This window comes from Gopherus flavomarginatus, chromosome 1 (assembly GCF_025201925.1).
Source record: "Gopherus flavomarginatus isolate rGopFla2 chromosome 1, rGopFla2.mat.asm, whole genome shotgun sequence".
Taxonomy (NCBI): Eukaryota; Metazoa; Chordata; order Testudines; family Testudinidae; genus Gopherus; species Gopherus flavomarginatus.
In genome coordinates, this window is record NC_066617.1 from 41,326,541 (window position 1) to 41,349,106 (window position 22,566).

The following is a 22,566-nucleotide window of genomic DNA, read 5'->3' on the forward strand; positions in this document are numbered from 1 at the left end:
TTCAATACCAATGTAATTAAGTAAATTAAAATTCTAAATTATACAATTAGGGTAAGCAAGTGGTGGGGGGAAGAGGAGGGAGGGAAGTGTAATAGCTTAAGACCACTAATGCAGGGTAATCTGCTGGTGGGCCATGAGACATTTTGCTGATGTTGATTGTCTGCAGGCATGCCCCACCCCAGCTCCCAGTGGCTGCAGTTTGCCATTCCCAGCCAACGGGAGCTGCAGAAAGTGGCTGTCAGCACGTTCCTGCGGCCCACCGCTTCCCACAGCTCCCATTAAGGGCTGCCCAGAGGATTCAGCGGGCCTGGAGCAAAGCAATTTCAGGGGCCCTTTCCACAAAAAAAAGTTGCAATACTATGGAATACTATATTCTTGTGGGGGCCTGAGGCAAATTGCCCCACTTGCCCCACCCCCTTCGCAGTCCTGCTCCCACTGGCTGAGAACGGTGAACTGCGGCCACTGGGAGCTGCGGGGGGGCCATGCCTGCGGATGGTCAATGTAAACAAAATATCTCACGGCCTGCCAGCAGATGACCTGATGGGCTGTGTGCCAAAGGTTGCCGACCCCTGCACTAATGAATAATATATTACCTTCCAACTGTGTTTTATTGCAATGTATACATAGCTTGCTTGGCATTGAAAATGGAAACAATATTAATGGATGTTCATAAACTGACAGCACAAGAAAAGAAATAATACCAAGTTATTAAGAATGTACATAAACAGCATACAGGGATTGTATCTTATAAGACTCCATAATGAGTCCTGCAGGGGTTTCCACATGAATATTGTTTGTGGTTGTGAAAATAGCCAACATGATAGTTCTGTTGTAAAGAAAGACGTATAAAAAAGAGAAAATGAATTATATAAAAGTTATGATAAGCTAAGTACTGAAAGATAAACCTCTTATGAAAAGTTAGATATGAGTAATCAAGGAAAATAAATCTAACAACTACTTCTAACATGTACTATCCACTCCCCACCCGTCAGTTCACTATGTGCACTAAACATCAAGAGACAATGAGAATGAGAAACACAAATAGTAAGGTTTTGGCAAGTATATTTACCATTCCATCTGTTAGTATGCAGGGGACCGGAGGAGTTTGGGAAATCTTTTTCAGCAATTACAAAAAACTAAGCCATTTGGTAGGCTACATGGACTCAGACATGAAAGACTTTTATATAAAACATTCTTACTTAGTGTTGAAATACATTAGTGTGAACAGAAGAGTAGCAGGAGAATGTGCTCCAAGTTGTTTGCAGTCCCATAACATTTCCTCCATGATACAACTAGACAGAATATACCCTGGAAATAAATAAATTCATTTTAGAACATACTAGTCAAGTACAGGCTTCATTTCCCACCCGAATGTTTCTCCACTTACCAGAGGGGCTCACTCTTGGACACCATCCCTTCATCACTCCATGAAGTCTTTCCAAAAACTTCACATAATAAAGATCAGCAAAAATGTTGTCAATTCTGTCATTGTCAAACATATACTATGAACAAAAAAAGAAATGGATGTAGGTAGGATAACAACTGAAATGAAAGCTTTGTTTTACTAGACCTCATTTTATAACTAAGGGTACATCTATACTAGCCGCCAGATCGGCGGGTAGTGTTCAACGTATTGGGGATCAATTTATTGTGTCTCGTCTGGACACGGTAAATCGATCTGCTAATCGATACCTGTACTCCACTTCAGCAGGAGGAGTAAGAGGAGTTGACGGGGGAGCCACGGCAGTCAACTCGCCACCACGAGGACGGGCAGGTAAGTCAAACTAAGATACTTCGACTTCAGCTACGCGAATAGCGTAGCTAAAGTTGCGTATCTTAGTTTCAGCCTCTCCCTCCCCCGCGCTAGTGTAGCCCAGGCCTTAGTTAACTTCTGTATGTCTCAACCATAAAATGGCTCAGAATGTAAACTCTACAAAAACATAACTCAGTCAGTACAGAAAAAGTAAGTCTTCATCATTTCACAGTAACATTTTCCCTAGTGAAGTGGGCTAGCATGTTGGAATTTAAATGATTCATTGTAAAAAAATAATAATCCCATGTTTTAAATGAATCACTGACAAAGTTCTACTGACTCTTGCATGAGAGAGAGAAATTTCCCTAAACTAGTACATTTTTAAAAACTAGATATTAAGTTTGTTCTATTTAAATTATTATGGGGGGGGAGGAAATGAAACACATCTCTCTTCCACCCAAAAAGTCTGTCTCAATAATGCCTGCGACATGCATACATCAACTTTCTTCATTTAGACTTTAGTCGTCTGAACAAGAATAAACTGGAAAGTGAGTTTTGCAAGAACACAGTGAATTCAGAAACACTTCAAGAATGTAAAGCTCATTAATCCTATTGATCAGGTAGCAGCAGTACAGGTATTTAAGACTTATTGGAAGAAGGTTCAAATTTACTATCACTGGCCTGGTCTACACTAACAGAATTAATACCTATATTCTAACAGTTCAGCTGATTGCTGTTAACACTACCTGCACCTATGCCCTATCTATTTTATAGGCTAACTCCTGCTCCACACTAAGTTCCCTTAGCAACACATCTTGAAGGATGAACTGAACAACAAGCTGTGGGTGTCCCTCCCAAAAAACTATTTTGGATCTCTTATCATGAAAGCTTTAGTATGCTGAGCATTGAGGAATCCTATTATGCCTCAAAAAGCCCCAATTGTGCCCCTCCCCGAACTCCTCGAATTCCAACCCCCACCATCCTTAGGTACAAAACTAAAAGCTTTCACTGTTTAATTCTATATTTTAACGAAGTATTTTATGGGATCAGGCAGAACACATTACATTAGTGACACCGTTTCAGAAAAGGGAATATATGCTTTTTCAGCTTGGCATGAGTAGTTACAATCAGCTCTCGGATTTTCTTTGGCAACTAGTTCTCATGGGATACGTCCTGAAGGGGAAAACGGCACTTTTCATGAAAGATCTAATTCTCTGTGTATAATAGGAGTCCAACAGTCATTCAACAGCATTTTATGTTTACCTTCTGAATACAAAGGAAGAAATAATATAACATGTCAGCTTCATAAGAGGAACCATCTTCCTTTCTAGCTTCTTTGGTCATTAGGCACAGTCCATAATTCAGTTCTGCTATTGGCACTGAAAGGACGTCTTCCCTAAAAGTCATTGGTTTTCTTTCTATAATGTGAAAAGAGCATATTTAAGCCAGGTTATTTTTCTCCTGTTATTTGTCAAGTTAGCATAAACCTTTCTTCTAATAAATGTGTAATTTCTTGCATGGTTTTTTAATGCTGAGAAGTTTGGGTTTTTTTTTTTTTTTTATAAGTGACAAACCACTACATAACCAAATACATACTGTTTCTGGAAACTGCGATAGGCTGAAATATTCTGAATAAGCAGTTTACAACTAAGACTCTGTGTAAACCGCATTGTATTTTGTACTGAATCACAACAGCTTCAGGGGTAAGTGTTGGAATTTCATGAAATACCAGAACATGCACAGTTGCTGAGTTCCCTCCCCTGCTGAACTGCTGCAATTTTTCCAAGCAAGCATCCCAGCCTCCACCTCCCAGCTGAGGAAAACGCTGCTTATGGTGGGTTAAGTGGGCTGATCCCATCCTGGGGAGGGCAGGTAAGAGGCAGACCAGTTCCACTCTAGGGAGTGGGCATAGCAGGCCCCTGGGGCAGGGTGTGTATCACCACATGGCGCCATCTATCTATCCCAGGTCTGGCCCCCCTCACACACATGCTCATGCTCCAAGCGGAAAATCCCTCTCAGCACCTGCAGTATCTCCCCTCAGCCTGCCGTGGACTGCCATGGAGTGGGCTAGGCTAGGCCAGGCCAGGATCTCCTAATCCCCATGCATTGTCTGCACCTTCCCTGTCTCTCTGCTGGCCAGACAGGAAGTAACAGTGGCAGGCTGGGCAAGAGCTGGACCAGACAGTTAGCACCACATGATGAGACATCTCAACCTCCAGCCCCCAACTGCAGCAGCTGTATTAGTTCAATACTCTGATTTTTCCAACAGAGGAGAGGCAGAAACAGGGATGCCTCTTTCTGCCTCCCCATGGTTGCAAAAACGTCACAGTATTGGGCTAATCTCACCATTTCTGTGCAGTCTGTGAAACTGTGATTTACACAGAGCCTTATTTTATAACTAATTTTGCAACCCTTAATCATGGATTTCAATGGGATGACTTGAGGAGAAAGATATTTGAACAAAAATCAGGCCCTAAATCTTTAGATGACATACAAGGACCTCTTTTTTTCAAATGAACAGTGAAAAACAAATTAAAAATCCTACTTCCAAATCCCTGAGGGTTTTTTCCAGCATCTTTCCATAAATCCTCATTTTTCATTTGTGCCCACTTCTTCCAGAAATTAGCTCCTTCTTCTGGTTTGAGTTTGCAAGGAAGACGTAAATCAGTCTGTATCTGCAAATGTGGCAGTGACTGAGAATCCTGTGTAACCAGAAGGAAAAAAAATAAAACAGCCATTTGAGAAAAAAAGTTTGGTATTATAGGCAAAGAAAGATTATAACCTTTAGTATGTGCTGACATTGTACTTAATATTTAAGTTCTCTTAGCATTTCATTATAAACTGTATAATCTCAGCAGTTTTACAACCTGCTTTTAGATATGCAAAACAAGATTATCCTTCTCCAAAATGCTTTACAATACTATCTGGCAATAATGAGGCCTCATTTCAAGTCTTTTTGGCCACTATTTTGCAAAATACTTTGTCAGCAATTAGGAGAGTTTATTTAAATTTTGAAGGCAGAGAAAGGGTTTTTAGAAGTTGATGTCTTTAGGTTTAAAGCTTTACTATTTTGCAGCAGTTATTGAATCTGTGTCATAACAATACATTGAACAAAAGCCAAATGCTGAAGCATGTGCAAGACATTGCCATTAGGAAGTAGGCCTTATTATGCACAGACACAGACCCCTGCTTAACATATTCCAGTCAAGTGATTTCAAGTAAAATTTATTTATTTTCTTTCAATTTATAAAGATACATATTTAAGAGGGCCCATCCCAGCTCTGTGCACTCTGCCATTATTTAATCTTGTAGAATTTGTATAATCCCTATCCCAGCTTTATTTGTTTACAAAAACAGCAGTCTCCAAACAAAATCTGATACCTTAAACCATAGCCCTTGCCACCTGCCTGTATCAAAACCTTCCAGCATGCCCTGAAGAACAAATTAGAGATATTTCTAACCAAAGGAGGCAGGGAGAGTGAGCTGCAAAGCCAAGGAACCCACAATGGGAATGCTACACTAACCATTCTTTTATGTTATGGGTACTTGATCTCAAGTGCCTCCACTGACTATATCTTTGGCAGTATCACACAGAGAGGCAGTCTCTCAAGTAGGAGAGTCCCAGATCATTTAGCATAATAGTAACTGGTTACAGCATCAAACCCGAACAGAATGGTGCCACTGAAAGAAGCTTCAGAAAGAACAAAAAAGTCAGCTGCCCGTATTCTAAGTCTGATGAACCATTAAACAGCTAACAGGTTACTGGCAACCTCTGGGTGTCAATTCAATGTATTGGTGACAATCTTTAAAGGTCTGAGTAGTCTGGAACCCAGCAACTTGAGAGTGTCCCACTTAATACCCAGCCAGAGCTATCCAACAACATTCCAGGTGATCTTGTTAGTGCAGAGAGATGTTTGTAGAACACTGTAATTTAGAGACATTCCCTCATAAGGGACAGTATTATGAATATAGGAATTTGGAGTTGTGCCCTGGAAGCAGGGACCATCAGGGCTATGTGCAGCAGCTCATCACAGAAGCTCTCCAGTTTTGTTAAAAGTTTTATTTCTTTCGCATTCATTTGGTTTGTTTAATGAACTCCAAGATCGTTACAGTTAGTTCCTGGAATTTAATTCTGCAGGACTAGCAGCGGAGTTCACTGTAGAGGGTCTTCACCTTTGAAACTCATTCTCCAGCCTAGAGCCTAAGTCTGGCAGCCTTTGGAGCACAAGCTAAAAGCACTCTTTTTTGGTTTTAGTACTTGGTAAAGTTTTCATCTATGTTATTATAGGGGTTGCCACCAGATCCCCTATCTTTAGGCTGGGGAACATTTTATATTATCCATTATGTTACTTAACCACATGATAAAATTTGTTTTTCCCCCTTTTTCTTAAGAAGTTCAAGGCAATTACATACAAAACATCAATTACTCAAAAAACTAGGAAATGCCGGGTTGCCTCAGAAACCTTAGCTCTGTCCCCCACCCCAGGTATATGCATGATGCTACAATATTATGTAATCATACACACAAGGGGGAGGCAGGCAGAACTGGTTGCCTCTGCGGCTTTACATATCTGGCATTTCCCAGCTTTTGAGTATTTGACTTTGCAAGCTAAATAATATTCTTTTAATATAGTGTTTGTGGGCTATCATATTTAAAGGTGTCAGTAGCATTGTATTGCTTATTTTTCTTTTGCATCACATTGCTTGCCAAGGCAATGAGTACACTAGAAGCTAAGAAAAATTATTCTAAAGACTTACGTTTTTGTAATTAAAAAAAAAAGTGAACCTCTAGATCAGGAGCAATTCAATTGTCTCAGTTTTATTATGATTACTAACTGCAGACACACAGTATGAGCCTCTAAAAATAGTGGGCTTCTTTATCGATATATTAGTACTGCCTTTTACATGAGCTTTTTTCCTGGGGAGTAGGGAAGAGTAAGATTGCAAAATAATCCTTTTATAAAGATGATATTGTTTCAATTTCTATACAGTTTAGATTGTTGTAGCTTAGAATACATTTTGTTTCCATGTTAGCACAAAATTAGTTTACCGAGAATGTCGGTCCATGAGCTAGGGAGGAGATGGAGACCAGTTTTAAAGAGGAAACAGTTCACAGAAGAAAGCTCCCAGTGCAAAGGGTTGTCATAAACAGATAGCTAAGGGTTAATGTCTCTTCCACCTGAAGCACCTGACCAAAGGACCAATCAGGAAACCGGATTTTTTCAACTCTGGGTGGAGGGAAGTTTGTGTCTGAGTCTTTTGTCTGTCTGCCTGCTTTCTCTGAGCTTTGGAGAAGCAGTTTCTACTTTCTAGTCTTCTGTTTCTAAGTGTAAGGACAAAGAGATCAGATAGTAAGTTCTATGGTTTCTTTTCTTTGGTATTTGCATGAATATAAGTGCTGGAGTGCTTTGATTTGTATTCTTTTTGAATAAGGCTGTTTATTCAATATTCTTTTAAGCAATTGACCCTGTATTGTATCATCTTAATACAGAGAGACCATTTGTATGTATTTTTCTTTCTTTTTATATCAAGCTTTCTTTTAAGACCTGTTGGAGTTTTTCTTTACTTCAGGGAAATTGAGTCTGTACTCACCAGGGAATTGGTGGGAGGAAGAAATCAGGGGGGAGATCTGTGTGTTGGATTTGCTAGCCTGATTTTGCATTCCCTCCGGGGGAATAGGAAAGTACTTTTTTGTTTCCAGGACTGGAAACAGAGAGGGGGAGTCACTCTGTGTAGTTTCACAGAGCTTGTGTCTGTGTATCTTTCCAGGAGCACCTGGAGGGGGGAAGGGAAAAAGAATTATTTCCCTTCGTTGTGAGACTCAAGGGATTTGGGTCTTGGGGTCCCCAGGGAAGGTTTTTCAGGGGGACCAGAGTGCCCCAAAACACTCTAAATTTTTGGGTGGTGGCAGCAGGTACCAGGTCCAAGCTGGTAACTAAGCTTGGAGGTTTTCATGCTAACCCCCATATTTTGGACGCTAAGGTCCAAATCTGGGACTAAGGTTATGATATGGTGTAGCAGTGGTGGGATATAGACAGAATCCAGAAGCCAGTAGGAATATTATATTTTTCTTTTCTCTGCTAAGGGCTTTTTAGCAGAGAGAGAAACAGTTGGTTTTAAAAGGGAACCAGAGAGAATTTTTTTTTCTGCTCTCTCTGGCAGTTTGTGGCTTGCATGTTAAGCAAGAAGCCATTACCAGACTGTTAAGGGTCTTTTGTCATGCAATAGCCCTCCCATTAGGAGGCAAGTTCCAGCACTATATGCATGCAAATAAAGTGGTTTTTCAGGTTTACTTAACATTGAAGATTAGCTAAAGGCACTGTTGCTAGGCAGACTTCAGGAGGCAACAGAGCCTGCAGTGCAGAAGATAAACACCGGAGGGCACCCCAACACAAGAAAACAGGAACCATGACTTCTAAGGCAAAAATTGAGGCCGAAGAACAAATCAAAGAAGCTGAACACAGGCGAGAGATGGAAAAACACAAACAGGAACTGGAAATAAAACAAAAAGAGATGGAGATGAAAGAAAGAGAAGAACAAATCAAACAGGCAGCACACAAAAGAAAACTAGAAGAAGAAGAGTTCGCCCACCGAAGGAAACAAGAAGAAGAAGAGTTGGCCCACCGCCGAGAAATGGAAAAACAACAAAAAGAAAATGAAGAGAAGGAAAAACAGAGAAAACATGAACTGGACTTGGCGAAAGCTGGGCTGCATGTGCCAGCCAACCCTAACAACCCGGCGCCAATTATTGCTCCACAGCACAGGAAATTTCCCACCTACAAGGCAGGGGATGACACCGAGGCCTTCTTGGAAAATTTTGAAAGAGCCTGTCTTGGGTACAGCATTCCCGAAGACCAGTACATGGTAGAATTGAGGTCACAGCTCAGTGGACCTTTAGCAGAGGTGGCAGCTGAAATGCCTAAGCAGCAAATGAATGACTATAAACTTTTTCAAACCAAGGCCAGATACAGAATGGGGATAACCCCAGATCATGCCCGTCGGCGCTTCAGAACCCAAAAGTGGAAACCAGAGGTGTCATTTCCCAAACACGCCTACTACATTGCAAAAAACTATGAGGCCTGGATAACAGGAAACAACATTCAAACCTTGGAAGAACTGCACCTCCTCATACAAATGGAGCAGTTCTTGGATGGTGTTCCTGAAGACATCACACGGTACATACAAGATGGAAATCCCAAAGATATCGCTGAGGCGGGGGAGATTGGAGCCAAATGGATGGAACTGGCAGAAAGCAAGAAAGCTACTGTCAAGGGGAACGATTACCCCAGGGGGCACACAGACCATAAACCCTACAACCGAGGACAGCCAAAGACCCCACATACCACCCAAGTAAAGCCACAGATACCCTACCCTTCAACCTCACCAGTCTCCAGTAACTCACCTCGGCCCAGTGACCCATCAGATGGAAGATGCTTTAAGTGTAATGAACTGGGACATATCAAGGCCAACTGTCCAAAGAACACCATGCGAGTGCAATTCATTACACCACCATCACACCAAAGATCCCCAGGCCCGGATGCCTCTCAAATACCCTTGGAGCGAAGGGAAAATTTGAGAGTGGGCGGAAAGAAGGTTACTGCGTGGAGAGACACGGGGGCACAAGTGTCAGCTATCCACCAATCCTTCGTTGACCCCAAATTCATCAACCCAAAGGCCAAAGTTACAATTTACCCCTTCATGTCACAAGCTGTAGACTTGCCTACAGCTCAACTGCCTGTCCAGTACAAAGGCTGGTCAGGAATGTGGACTTTTGCAGTCTATGACAATTATCCTATCCCCATGCTACTGGGGGAAGACTTGGCCAGCCAGGTGAGGCGGGCCAAGAGAGTGGGAATGGTTACACGTAGCCAAACCAGGCAAGCTTCCAGACCCATTCCTGTTCCTGAGCCGTCCACAGAGGCCCCGTCTGTGTTACCAGAGACCCAGACAGAGGTAGTGGACCCGGATTCCATGCCAACCACTGAAACAGCCACAGCACCTCCAGTCCCAGGCCCGGAACTGGAACAGCAACCAGCACCAGCAAGTGCAATCCCATCTTCAAACTCAACGCCAGAGGGCGCCAGCGAGCCAGAACTGGCAGAAGCCAAAGACAGCCATACCCAAAAGGCTCAGCCAGAGCCTGAAATACTCACAGGTGCACCAGCGGAGAGCGGTTCACCAGCAACGGAAACAAACCCATCACCTACATCGCTTCCAGACGGACCAAGTCCACAGTCTGAGGAAGAACTGATGACCCCAGCCTCAAGGGAACAGTTCCAGGCTGAGCAGGAAGCGGATAACAGCCTTCAGAAAGCTTGGGCGGCGGCACGGAGCACCCCACCGCCTCTCAGCTCTTCTAATCGATCCCGGTTTGTTATAGACCAAGGACTTTTATACAAGGAAATTCTTTCTGGTGGACACCGGGAAGAATGGCAGCCGCAACAACAGTTGGTGGTTCCAACTAAGTACCGGGGGAAGCTCTTAAGCTTAGCCCATGATCATCCCAGTGGCCATGCTGGGGTGAACAGAACCAAGGACCGGTTGGGGAAGTCCTTCCACTGGGAGGGGATGGGCAAGGACGTTGCCAAGTATGTCCGGTCTTGTGAGGTATGCCAAAGAGTGGGAAAGCCTCAAGACCAGGTCAAGGCCCCTCTCCAGCCACTCCCCATAATTGAGGTCCCATTTCAGCGAGTAGCTGTGGATATTCTGGGCCCTTTCCCAAAAAAGACGCCCAGAGGAAAGCAGTACGTACTGACTTTAGTGGACTTTGCTACCCGATGGCCAGAAGCAGTAGCTCTAGGCAACACCAGGGCTAACACTGTGTGCCTGGCCCTAACAGACATCTTTGCCAGGGTAGGTTGGCCCTCCGACATCCTTACAGATTCAGGGTCTAATTTCCTGGCAGGGACCATGGAAAAACTGTGGGAAACTCATGGGGTGAATCACTTGGTTGCCACCCCGTACCACCATCAAACCAATGGCCTAGTGGAAAGGTTCAATGGAACTTTGGGGGCCATGATACGAAAATTCATCAACGAATTCTCCAATAATTGGGACCTAGTGTTGCAGCAGTTGCTGTTTGCCTACAGGGCTGTACCACATCCCAGTTTAGGGTTTTCACCATTTGAACTTGTGTATGGTCATGAGGTTAAGGGGCCATTACAGTTGGTGAAGCAGCAATGGGAGGGGTTTACGCCTTCTCCAGGACCTAACATTCTGGACTTTGTAAGCAACCTACAAAGCACCCTCCGTCACTCTTTAGCCCTTGCTAGAGAGAACCTAAAGGATGCTCAGGAAGAGCAAAAGGCCTGGTATGACAGACATGCCAGAGAACGTTCCTTCAAGGTAGGAGACCAGGTTATGGTCTTGAAAGCGCAACAGGCCCATAAGATGGAAGCATCATGGGAAGGGCCATTCACGGTCCAAGAGCGCCTGGGAGCTGTAAACTACCTCATAGCATTTCCCAATTCCTCACTAAAGCCTAAAGTGTACCATGTTAATTCTCTCAAGCCTTTCTATTCCAGAGACTTACAGGTTTGTCAGTTTACAGTCCAGGGAGATGAGGCTGAGTGGCCTGACGGTGTCTACTACGACGGGAAAAAAAGACGGTGGCGTGGAAGAGGTGAACCTCTCAACCACCCTGGAACGTCTGCAGCGGCAACAAATCAAGGAGCTGTGCACTAGCTTCGCCCCATTGTTCTCAGCCACCCCAGGACGGACTGAATGGGCATACCACTCCATTGATACAGGTAATGCTCACCCAATCAGAACCCCACCCTACCGAGTGTCTCCTCATGCCCAAGCTGCTATAGAACGGGAGATCCAGAACATGCTACAGATGGGTATAATCCGCTCATCTACCAGTGCATGGGCATCTCCAGTGGTTCTGGTACCCAAACCAGATGGGGAAATACGCTTTTGCGTGGACTACCGTAAGCTAAATGCTGTAACTCGTCCGGACAGCTATCCAATGCCACGTACCGATGAGCTATTGGAAAAGTTGGGACGTGCCCAGTTCATCTCTACAATAGACTTAACCAAGGGGTACTGGCAAGTACCGCTAGATGAACCTGCCAAGGAGAGGTCAGCATTCATCACCCATGCGGGGGTGTATGAATTCAATGTCCTTCCTTTCAGCCTTCGAAATGCACCCGCCACCTTCCAGAGGCTGGTAGATGGTCTACTAGCTGGACTGGGAGAATTTGCAGTTGCCTACCTCGATGATGTGGCCATTTTTTCAGACTCCTGGCCCGAACACCTACTACACCTGGAAAAGGTCTTTGAGCGCATCAGGCAGGCAGGACTAACTGTTAAGGCCAAAAAGTGTCAAATAGGCCAAAACAGAGTGACTTACCTGGGGCACCAGGTGGGTCGAGGAACCATAAACCCCCTACAGGCCAAGGTGGATGCTATCCAAAAGTGGCCTGTCCCAAGATCAAAGAAACAGGTCCAATCCTTCTTAGGCTTGGCCGGATACTACAGGCGATTTGTACCACACTACAGCCAAATCGCTGCCCCACTGACCGACCTGACCAAAAAGACCCAGCCAAATGCAGTTAAGTGGACTGATGAGTGTCAAAAGGCCTTTACCCAACTTAAGGCAACGCTCATGTCTGACCCTGTGCTCAGGGCCCCGGACTTTGACAAGCCATTCCTAGTAACCACAGATGCATCTGAGCGTGGTATAGGAGCAGTGCTCATGCAGGAAGCAACAGATCACAACTTCCATCCTGTCGTGTTTCTCAGCAAGAAACTGTCTGAGAGGGAAAGTCACTGGTCAGTCAGTGAAAAGGAATGCTATGCCATTGTGTACGCCCTGGAAAAGCTACGCCCATATGTTTGGGGACGGCGGTTCCAACTACAAACTGACCATGCTGCACTAAAGTGGCTTCATACTGCCAAGGGGAACAACAAGAAACTTCTTCGTTGGAGTTTAGCTCTCCAAGATTTTGATTTTGAAATTCAACACATCACAGGAGCTTCTAACAAAGTAGCTGATGCACTCTCCCGTGAGAGTTTCCCAGAATTCAGTAGTTAAAAAGTGTTCTTAAAATGTAGAAGTCTGTTAGTTATATACTTAGGAGTATATGTAAAGGTGTATGTGTTGTATTAATCTGTTTATTTTCAAGTTCTAGAAGGAAATCGCCGCCAGTGAGCTTCCCCACTGTCTGCAATTTGGGGGGCGTGTCATAAACAGATAGCTAAGGGTTAATGTCTCTTCCACCTGAAGCACCTGACCAGAGGACCAATCAGGAAACCGGATTTTTTCAACTCTGGGTGGAGGGAAGTTTGTGTCTGAGTCTTTTGTCTGTCTGCCTGCTTTCTCTGAGCTTTGGAGAAGCAGTTTCTACTTTCTAGTCTTCTGTTTCTAAGTGTAAGGACAAAGAGATCAGATAGTAAGTTCTATGGTTTCTTTTCTTTGGTATTTGCATGAATATAAGTGCTGGAGTGCTTTGATTTGTATTCTTTTTGAATAAGGCTGTTTATTCAATATTCTTTTAAGCAATTGACCCTGTATTGTATCATCTTAATACAGAGAGACCATTTGTATGTATTTTTCTCTCTTTTTATATCAAGCTTTCTTTTAAGACCTGTTGGAGTTTTTCTTTACTTCAGGGAAATTGAGTCTGTACTCACCAGGGAATTGGTGGGAGGAAGAAATCAGGGGGGAGATCTGTGTGTTGGATTTGCTAGCCTGATTTTGCATTCCCTCTGGGGGAATAGGAAAGTACTTTTTGGTTTCGAGGACTGGAAACAGAGAGGGGGAGTCACTCTGTGTAGTTTCACAGAGCTTGTGTCTGTGTATCTCTCCAGGAGCACCTGGAGGGGGGAAGGGAAAAAGAATTATTTCCCTTTGTTGTGAGACTCAAGGGATTTGGGTCTTGGGGTCCCCAGGGAAGGTTTTTCAGGGGGACCAGAGTGCCCCAAAACACTCTAATTTTTTGGGTGGTGCAGCAGGTACCAGGTCCAAGCTGGTAACTAAGCTTGGAGGTTTTCATGCTAACCCCCATATTTTGGACGCTAAGGTCCAAATCTGGGACTAAGGTTATGATAAGGGTGGCAAGTGAAAATGCAACCCCCAGCTAGAAAGTGTCATAGCAAGAGTACAGAGATAAACAAAATGAGTGAGAAGTACTGTAAATGGAGCAGGAATCAAAGAGGTAGAGTGTGGAATTAATGAGTTCACAGGAATATGAATAAAAGGATTACTTGAAATGGATGGGGAGATGTACAGGACCACTAACTGTCGTCTTTAACCTACCATTTAAATCAGCTTCTGCACCAAATGACTGGAGGATAGCTAATGTGATGCCAGTTTTTAAAAAGGGTTCCAGAGGTGACCCTTGCAATTACAGATCGGTAAGCATAAATGAACATAAATTTGTTGAGGAATAGTCAACATGTTTTTTGCAAAGGGAAATCATGCCTCACTGATCTACTAGAATTCTTTGAGGGGGTCAACAAGTATGTGGACAAGGGGGATCCAGTGGATATAGTGTACTCACCAAAGGCTCTTAAGAAAAGTAAGCAGTCATGGGATAAAAGGTAAGGTTCTCTCATGGACTGGTAAATGTTAGAAGATAGGAAACAGAGCGTAAGAATAAATGATCAGTTTTCAGAGTGGAGAGAGGTAAATAGTGGTGTCCCCCAGGGTCAGTACTGGGACAAGTACTATTCAACATATTCATAGCTGATCTGGAAAAAGGGGTAAACAGTGAGGTGGCAAAATTTGTAGATGATACAAAACCACTCAAGATAGTTAAGTCCCAGGCAGACTGTGAAGAGCTACAAAAAGCTCTCTCAAAAGTGGGTGACAGTTGAAACAGCAGATGAAACTCAATGTTGATAAATGCAAAGTAATGCAAGTTGGAGGGCATAATCCCAACTATACATTTAAATAGTGGGGTCTTAATTAGCTGTAACCACTCAAGAAAAGATCTTGGAGTCATTGTGGATAGCTGTCTGAAAACATCCACTCTGTGCAGTGGTGGTCAAAAAAGAAAACAATGTTGGGAATCATTAAGACAGGAATATATAATAAGATAGAAAAATCATATTGCCTCTATATAAATCCATGGTATGCCCACATCTTGAATACTCCATGCAGATGTAGTCGCCATATCTCAAAAAAAATTTATATTGGACTTGGAAAAGATTAAAAAAAAGGGGCAACAAAAATGATTAAGGGTATGGAATGGCTGCCGTATGAGGAGAGATTAATAAGACTTGGACTTTTCAGCTTGGAAAAGAGACAACTAAGGAGGGATATGATAGAGGTCTATAAAATCATGACTGTGTGGAGAAAGTAAATAAGGAAATGTTATTTACTCCTTCTCATAACACAAGAACTAGGGGCCACCAAATGAAATTAATAGGTAGCAGGTTTAAAAACAAACAAAAGTAAGATTTTTTTTCCCCCACACAACACAGTGTCAACCTTTGGAACGCTTTGCCAGAGGATGTTGTGGAAGCCAAGACTATAACAGCGTTTGAAAAAAGAACTAGATAAGTTCATGGAGGATAGACCCATCAATGGCTATTAGCTAGGATGGCCAGGGATGGTGTCAATGGCCTCCATTTGCCAGAAGCTGGGAATGGGTGATAGGGGATGGATCACTTGATGATTACCTGTTCTAGGGCAGTGGTTCTCAAAGCTGGTCCACCGCTTGTTCAGGGAAAGCCCCTGGCAGGCCAGGCCCGTTTGTTTAAGTGCCATGTCCGCAGGTTCGGCCGATCACGGCTCCCACTGGCTGCAGTTCACTGCTCCAGGCCAATAGGGGTGGTGGGAAGTGGTGGCCAGCACATCCCTCAGCCCGCCCGCTTTCTGCGGATGTGGCCTGTAAACAAACCGGCCCAGCCTGCCAGGGGCTTTCCCTGAACAAGCAGCAGACTGGCTTTGAGAACCACTGCGCTAGGGCACCTGGCATTGGCCATTGTCAGAAGACAGAACATGGGTAGATGGACCTTTGATCTGACCCAGTATGGCCGTTCTTATGAAAAGCCACAATGAAGTGAAAGGCTTCTTATTAGGGAACCTTAATGATAAGAAGGAAGATAAAAGTTGGGGGAGGTTAGTATGGGAAAAGAGAAGAGTTCAGTCTGCAAGGAAAAAGGAAAGAATTTTTCCCTCATCACCACAAACAGGAGAAAAGAAGAGAAACAACTTTCCCAACCTTTACTGACCTCACTTCAGTGCTCTCACCTGCCCTGTCTGATCTTTAATGACTAGCAAGCATATCTAGAGCTAGCTGGAACATGCTTGCTATTTACTGCTTCAGTTTCTCCACTTTGCTGTTTGGAAGAGGTAATTCTTTCAACTGATGTTTATATTAAATTTCCAGGAGACCAGTGGAGCCACTAAGAAACATAACACTGCATGAAAGTGTGACAGATCAGGTGCTATTTTTAATGCTATTGTCTGAGGAACCTGCAGGAGCAGTTGTAGAGTGAAACAAGTGGTGATCCTTGAGGAACACGAACTTGTTAAGTAATGTGAAATGATATAGTTCAATAATCATCTCCATTAATTACTGAAATATAGCACTGCACATTAAGAGACCTCACTGTACAGCTGCAAAAGAATACTTACAACAAACATGACTCTGCTGGTACAGCACAGTTCACTTTAACATAAGGCAGCTAAGGAAGGCTCCTCAGGCAACATCAAAAAGATGATTCAGAGATCTTGTGTGCAGATGAATCTCAAAATAGTTGTTTCAGTAGCTACAGTGATCATCTGGAAAATAAAACAAGGCCCTATTAAGGAAAGCTTATTAGTTTCACTAATAAATTTGTAGAGATGTAATATCAAATCATTCAGATTCACTTGTCTCCTTTTTTGTTTGGTTTTAGCTTCCTTTAATGAGGCATTGCTGGGTTAAAACCATTTTTTTAAATGTAGGGAAATTTTTTTGTAAACATTCAAATACATAAACTGAAATAGATTACAATTGCAATGTACTTTTTGCCATATATGTTGGTTACTTTTTACCCCTTAGCTAGAACAAAATGAGACCCTATGGGAAGTTTCTGCCTGAAGACAAGTACTTGGTAAAGGAATGTAAAAAATGATTCATCAAGGGTAAGGAAGTTGGCAGCAGACAGAGCCAGACTGCTCTGAAGGATACAGCACTAGTTTAAATCAATGTATTTTCCACCAGTCGTTATGTTTTGTATCTATATATTAAGATTTAAATTATAAACACAATGAATTATTTTTCCCCATTGCTCAGGAAGTACACACTTAGGAAGAGGAGGCAATACATACACACACACAAAATCGGTTCTCTCTCCCTGCATCAACTTTGCACCATATAAAGGGGCCCAGGTTTCTATTTAGTACCATACCTAGTGAACTAGGTTATTTAATCCTTGCATTATTGTTTTAGAAGGACTGCAGTGTTGGATCTAAACAGTGGAAAAAATAATCAGTCCAAGAGTCACATACTCTATTTTTTTTAAAAAAAAAATAAAAAACTAGCACTACGCACAAGTGTTTATATAATATGAAACAAATGTTGGCTGTAACTATTTTAAGTGTTTACAATATCCTGGGCTGAGGGAGATTCAATAGATTCCAACATGAGAGTCCAAGGGTCTTTCACACCCAGTATAGTCTTAATGCACCAAGTCTTAGTAACGTATATGGACTGGGGGTAATGCAAGACCCTCTCTAGATATCATAAACCCCACTGTGGGGCTACACAACAAGTAACAAGTGGGGCGGAATGGTTGCTCCTGGAGGAATAGGCTGTTCATGGCAGGCTGCCCAATTTGCAGATCCAATCCCACAAAAGTTGTCTGAGGTTGCAGCAGATGCTAGACCAGCCGACACGTGAAGCCTCCTTGCTAGTTGAGGGAAGTTCCATCATCTCCCTGCCTCCCTCCAAAATTGCTCTAGTTGTCTGAGAAGAGTAAAGTTCATACTGTGTATTCAGTATATATTCATACTAAGCATAAGCAAGCTGTGTTGATGCAAGGTAATGCTTATTCAAATAAATTCAGTATTAGTTTGAGAAAACAGGGGGGGGGGCTGGGTATCAAACTACACTTTGTGCCTTTGCAAATCTCTCCCTTAGTCTTTGTGCATAAACTATCTTTAATATATACTCACAACATATACTTAATGGAAGTCATAAGTACTCAGTGAGAAAGAGGGAAACATGGTATCTGTAAGAAGAGTGGGAAGAAAGAGCTGGGTACTACTGGTCTGTCATATTGATATTTATCACAGTCAAAAATATTGGAACCTGTCAGCGTATGAACGTTTGGAAGGATAATTTTTAATGACCACTAGAATAAGAATTTGTGAATATAGTTGTGTAAAATATAACAGACTTACTAAGTAATGGAAAAGGGGTGGTACATATACTTGTATTTCAGCAAATCATTTAAAAAAATTGTATCATGATAAAGTAAATGGATAAATTCTAGGGCTACTGATTAATCACAGTTAACTCATGCGATTAAGTCAAAAAATGAATCACAATCTCAGTTTTAATCGCTCTGTTAAAAACTAGAATACCAATTGAAATTTAAATATTTTTTTTAAATTTTCAAATATATTGATTTCAATTACAACACAGAATACAAGGTGTACCGTACTCATTTTATATTTTATGACAAATATTTGCACTGTAAAAATGAGAAATAGTATTTTTCAATTTACCTCATACAAGTACCATAGCGCAATCTCTTCATTGTGAAAGTGCAAAGAAATGTAGATTTGTTTGTTACATAAATGTTTTGTTTTTGAGTGCAATGTAAAATTTTAGAGCCTACAAGTCCACTCAGTCCTACTTCTTGTTCAGCTAATCGCTAAGAGAAACAAAGTTTGTTTACATTTACACGAGATAAAGCTGCCCACTTCTTTTTTACAGTATCACCTGAAAGTGAGAACAGATTTTCGCATAGCATTTTTGTAGCTGGCATTACAAGGTATTTACATGCCAGATATGCTAAGCATTTGTATGTCCCTTCATGCTTTGGCCACCGTTCCAGAGGACATGCTTCCATGCTGATGATGCTTGTTTTAAAAAAGAAAAAAAAAATGTTAATTAAATTTGTGACTGAACTCCTTGGGGGAGAATTGTATGTCTCCTACCTCTGTGTTTTACCCACATTCTGCCATATATTTCACGTTATAGCAGTCTTGGATGATGATCCAGCATGATGTTCATTTTAAGAATACTTTCACTGCAGATCTGACAAAACGCAAAGAAGGTACCAATCTGAGATTTCTCAACATAGCTACAGCACTCAACCCAAGATTTAAGAATCTGAAGTGCCTTCTAAAAATCTGATCAATACTGGGTGTGGAGCATGCTTTCAGAAGTTTTAAAAGAACAACACTCTGATGTGGAAACTACAGAACCCGAACCACCAAAAAAGAAAATCAAACTTCTGCTGGTGGCATCTGATTCAGATGATGAAAATGAACAATGCGTTGGTATGCACTGCTTTGGATCGTTATCAGTCAGAACCCATCATCAGCATGGACGTATGTGGTGGAATGGTGGTTGAAGCATCTTTAGTGCATCTGGCACATAAATATTTTGCAACGCTAGCTACAACAGTTTCATGCAAACGCCTGTTCTCACTTTCAGGTGACATTGTAAACAAGAAGTGAACAGCATTATCTCCTGCAAATGTAAACAAATTTGTCTGTCTGAGCAACTGACTTCGCAAGCAGTAAGACTGAGTGGACTTATAGGCTCTAAAGTTTTACATTTTTTTATTTTTGAATGCATTTATTTTTTGTACATAATTCTACATCCATAAGTTCAACTTTCATGATAAAGAGACTGCACTACAGTACTTGTGTAACCTCTTTGGGGTTTAGAGAGCATGGCCCCTTTAAATCTTTTTCCTGGGGGGTGGGGGAGAGTGAGAAAAAAGTAGGGAAACTCCAGGGGGTGGCTACAACAACCAAATTAGGACTATAAATGACTACTGTTACAGCCGTTGTCCATTTCTGTCCCCAAACAATGTTACCATAATCCCACAATTTTAGGTTTATATTCAGCTACATTTTTTGGGGGGGAGGGGGAAGGGAGAGGAGAAGACCAAGTTTAAAACAAATATAGTTGATTAGTGTTTTTCATGCAATCAGCTAAATTAAGGTTTGTAAACAAATATTGTGCTAGTTTTGCCAAGAAAATTAAGACAAACTTTCTCCTTACAACAAATCTATAGTTAAACAAGATTTTTAATTAAAGAACACACTGGTTTTGGCCAAGTTACTTCACAATATATAATATGTACTGGAATTATTGCTTTTCAGTACAGTTCATACCAGAACCAAGTTAATAGAGAATTCTTTTGTCTAATACCCAGAAGTAGGGGCAGTTGCCTGAATGAGAAATATGTTTCTACAATTTATACATTATAGAATCACAGTTAAATTAGACATAGCCCCAAAGCCACAGTTTTGACAAGGATCCCTAGTTTCTTATAAACAAAAAACACCCCCACACCTTGGTCTACCTTCATTAAGACCTGTGCAAGGCAACTGGGGTTCAATATGAACATGAGGCCATGGAGTTGCATGCAGGCACAAGACCATCCACCTGGAGCATCTTGCCTAAATTTGTTATAAGGTAGAATGAAAAAAACAATTATCTACACAGGTACGTTTCAAATTTTTGGTGTAAAAGTTTTATCTTTTAACATGGTAATATCCTATCAATAGGGAAGTTTGATTATTAGAGTATATTATGCAATGACAAACAGAAAAAGCTAATTTTGCAATGTTTAATATAGTATCTCTGAAGCCTGTTCAGTAATGATTTATACATGCACAAAAACTTCCTGAAGAGTTTAACATGTATATTTTAGGCAGATAAAAGGCAGCTAAAGCTTCAGATTCTAACTATCTTGGTCTCAATGCATAATCCCACCTGACCTCACCTTCCCCTGAGAAGGAGTTAATACGAGAAATAGAAAACCCAGCTTGGAGAAACAGAAAGGTCTAGGATTGGACCCAGAGAAGTCACAAACATACATCCCACCACACAGCTTCATATTTGTGCTTACCTGCATCTGTTGCTCATCCCAGTATTCAGCTGATTGATACATCCTCTTTCCACTCTGTATAGCGAAAGGAAGGTGCATATTTCCATTCTTATTTACACACTGCACTGGGAAACAGGGTGTGCTAGGAACAGGACTCTCCTGAATACTCTTTCTAGCTTCTGAACCAGCTTGAATATTATCCTTGCTTTCTTCTAACTTAATGCTAGTCATATTCATAGCCATTTCACCAATCTGAATAATACCACAGGCATCCCGATAAACAGGGGTATTCACCATATTCTGAGCTTCAGGGCAAATTGCATGAGGACAAACTGCCCATGATTCTACATCAGGCAGATGGCCATTTGTTCCTGTAGCAGGTGCAAGTCCATATAGTTGATTCCTATCTACTGTTAGCAGTTCTTGTTGAAGAGAATTGTAAGCCTGCTGTTGGGTATGGCTAGGCATTGTTAGAACAGTAATAGGTACATTCTGCAGAGCACCTTGACTATTACTGTAGTTCTCTTCTACAGGCATGTCAATTTTCCTTTTCTTCATAGGTGGAGAAATACATGACAGTCTTCTTTCACATTCAGAAGCTGATGTATTAAATTGCCCTTCAGGGGAGGGCTGAGCCTCTATCTGAAGTTGTACTTGTTTGACCAAATGATTTTGTTGCATTTCTATTTGATGGCCTTGTTGAGATGGTGTATGGTACACTTGAATATGCTGCTGCTCCAGAGATCCACAGAAGCTTAGTCCTGGATGTTGGAGAGGAGATGTAACTGGATGCACTAACTCTAACAAAGGCCCTGCTACATCGGTGCTGCCCATGTATATATAATGATTTCCTTGTTGGTATACCGAGATTGGAGAATGCACAAACTGCTGTACTTCTTCTGGTCCTTGACTACTTAGTGAGTCTAGAAATACTTTCATGTGATGTTGAGGTATTGAATGGGCTTTCATACTTTGATGATCTTCATACTGGATGGAATGATACATCCTTTTGAGAACTGAAAATAATCATGTAAATAATGTATGTTTAAACTAGAACAACAAAAAGCAAATTCTCTGACACTCACCTAAACCAATTTTGTTGCTCTTCATTCAATAGACATTTATAATTCCCAGCAACATTAATGAGTATTACTGCATGTTTGGACTAGGTACCTACATATTTAGGATGTTCTAAAGAAGCACAAGTTACAAACTCCTCAAACCCCTGAAAGGATGACAGTCTGGCTGTGCTTGGCTACTTTCCTATGTACATTGCTCCCTATAAGCTTTTGCTACTTTATATTTGCATAAGAGTACGAATATAGAAAACAACTGAAATTATTTAGTGCCTGATCGCCATATGGACATCCACATGGATTCCCAGTGAAATCAATGGAGGTTTATGTGCATGGAGCTCACTGCAGGATCAATGCCTTAGTTTTTAATTTTTCTGCTACAAAAAAAAGTGTAGAGAAAATAGTTTATAGGTTCAGCTTTATATATCTGAGTAACGATAAGAGGGCAAAAACATTTCTATGTTGTTACTGCACTATTCACTTTAGTTTAAGTGTAATGAAAGAGAATGGTTGGATAATACTTGTACAGTAACTCCTCACTTAACTTTGTAGTTATGTCCTGAAAAATGCAACTAAGTGAAACAGTGTTAAACGAATCCGCTCTCCCCATAAGAATTAATGTAAAGGGGGGGGATTAGGTTCCAGGGAATTTTTTTTTGTTTGCCAGACAAAAGGCATTATATACATTTTAAACAAGCAATTTAATACAGGTACTGTACTATA

At 41.7% G+C, this 22,566-nt stretch overlaps 1 protein-coding gene across 1 annotated transcript in view; it reads right to left on the minus strand.

The window, feature by feature from the left end:
• LOC127042806 (transcriptional regulator QRICH1-like) overlaps positions 1-22,566 on the minus strand; it is a 33,275-nt gene that overhangs the window by 8,363 nt on the left and 2,346 nt on the right. The window contains exons 2-6 of the mRNA XM_050936207.1: positions 20,789-21,783; positions 4,299-4,455; positions 3,017-3,171; positions 1,388-1,502; positions 1,200-1,308 (exon numbers count right to left, since the gene is read on the minus strand). Of these exons, the coding sequence (XP_050792164.1) occupies positions 1,200-1,308; positions 1,388-1,502; positions 3,017-3,171; positions 4,299-4,455; positions 20,789-21,772 (1,520 nt within the window). The 5' untranslated portion in view covers positions 21,773-21,783. The remainder of the gene's footprint in view (positions 1-1,199; positions 1,309-1,387; positions 1,503-3,016; positions 3,172-4,298; positions 4,456-20,788; positions 21,784-22,566) is intronic.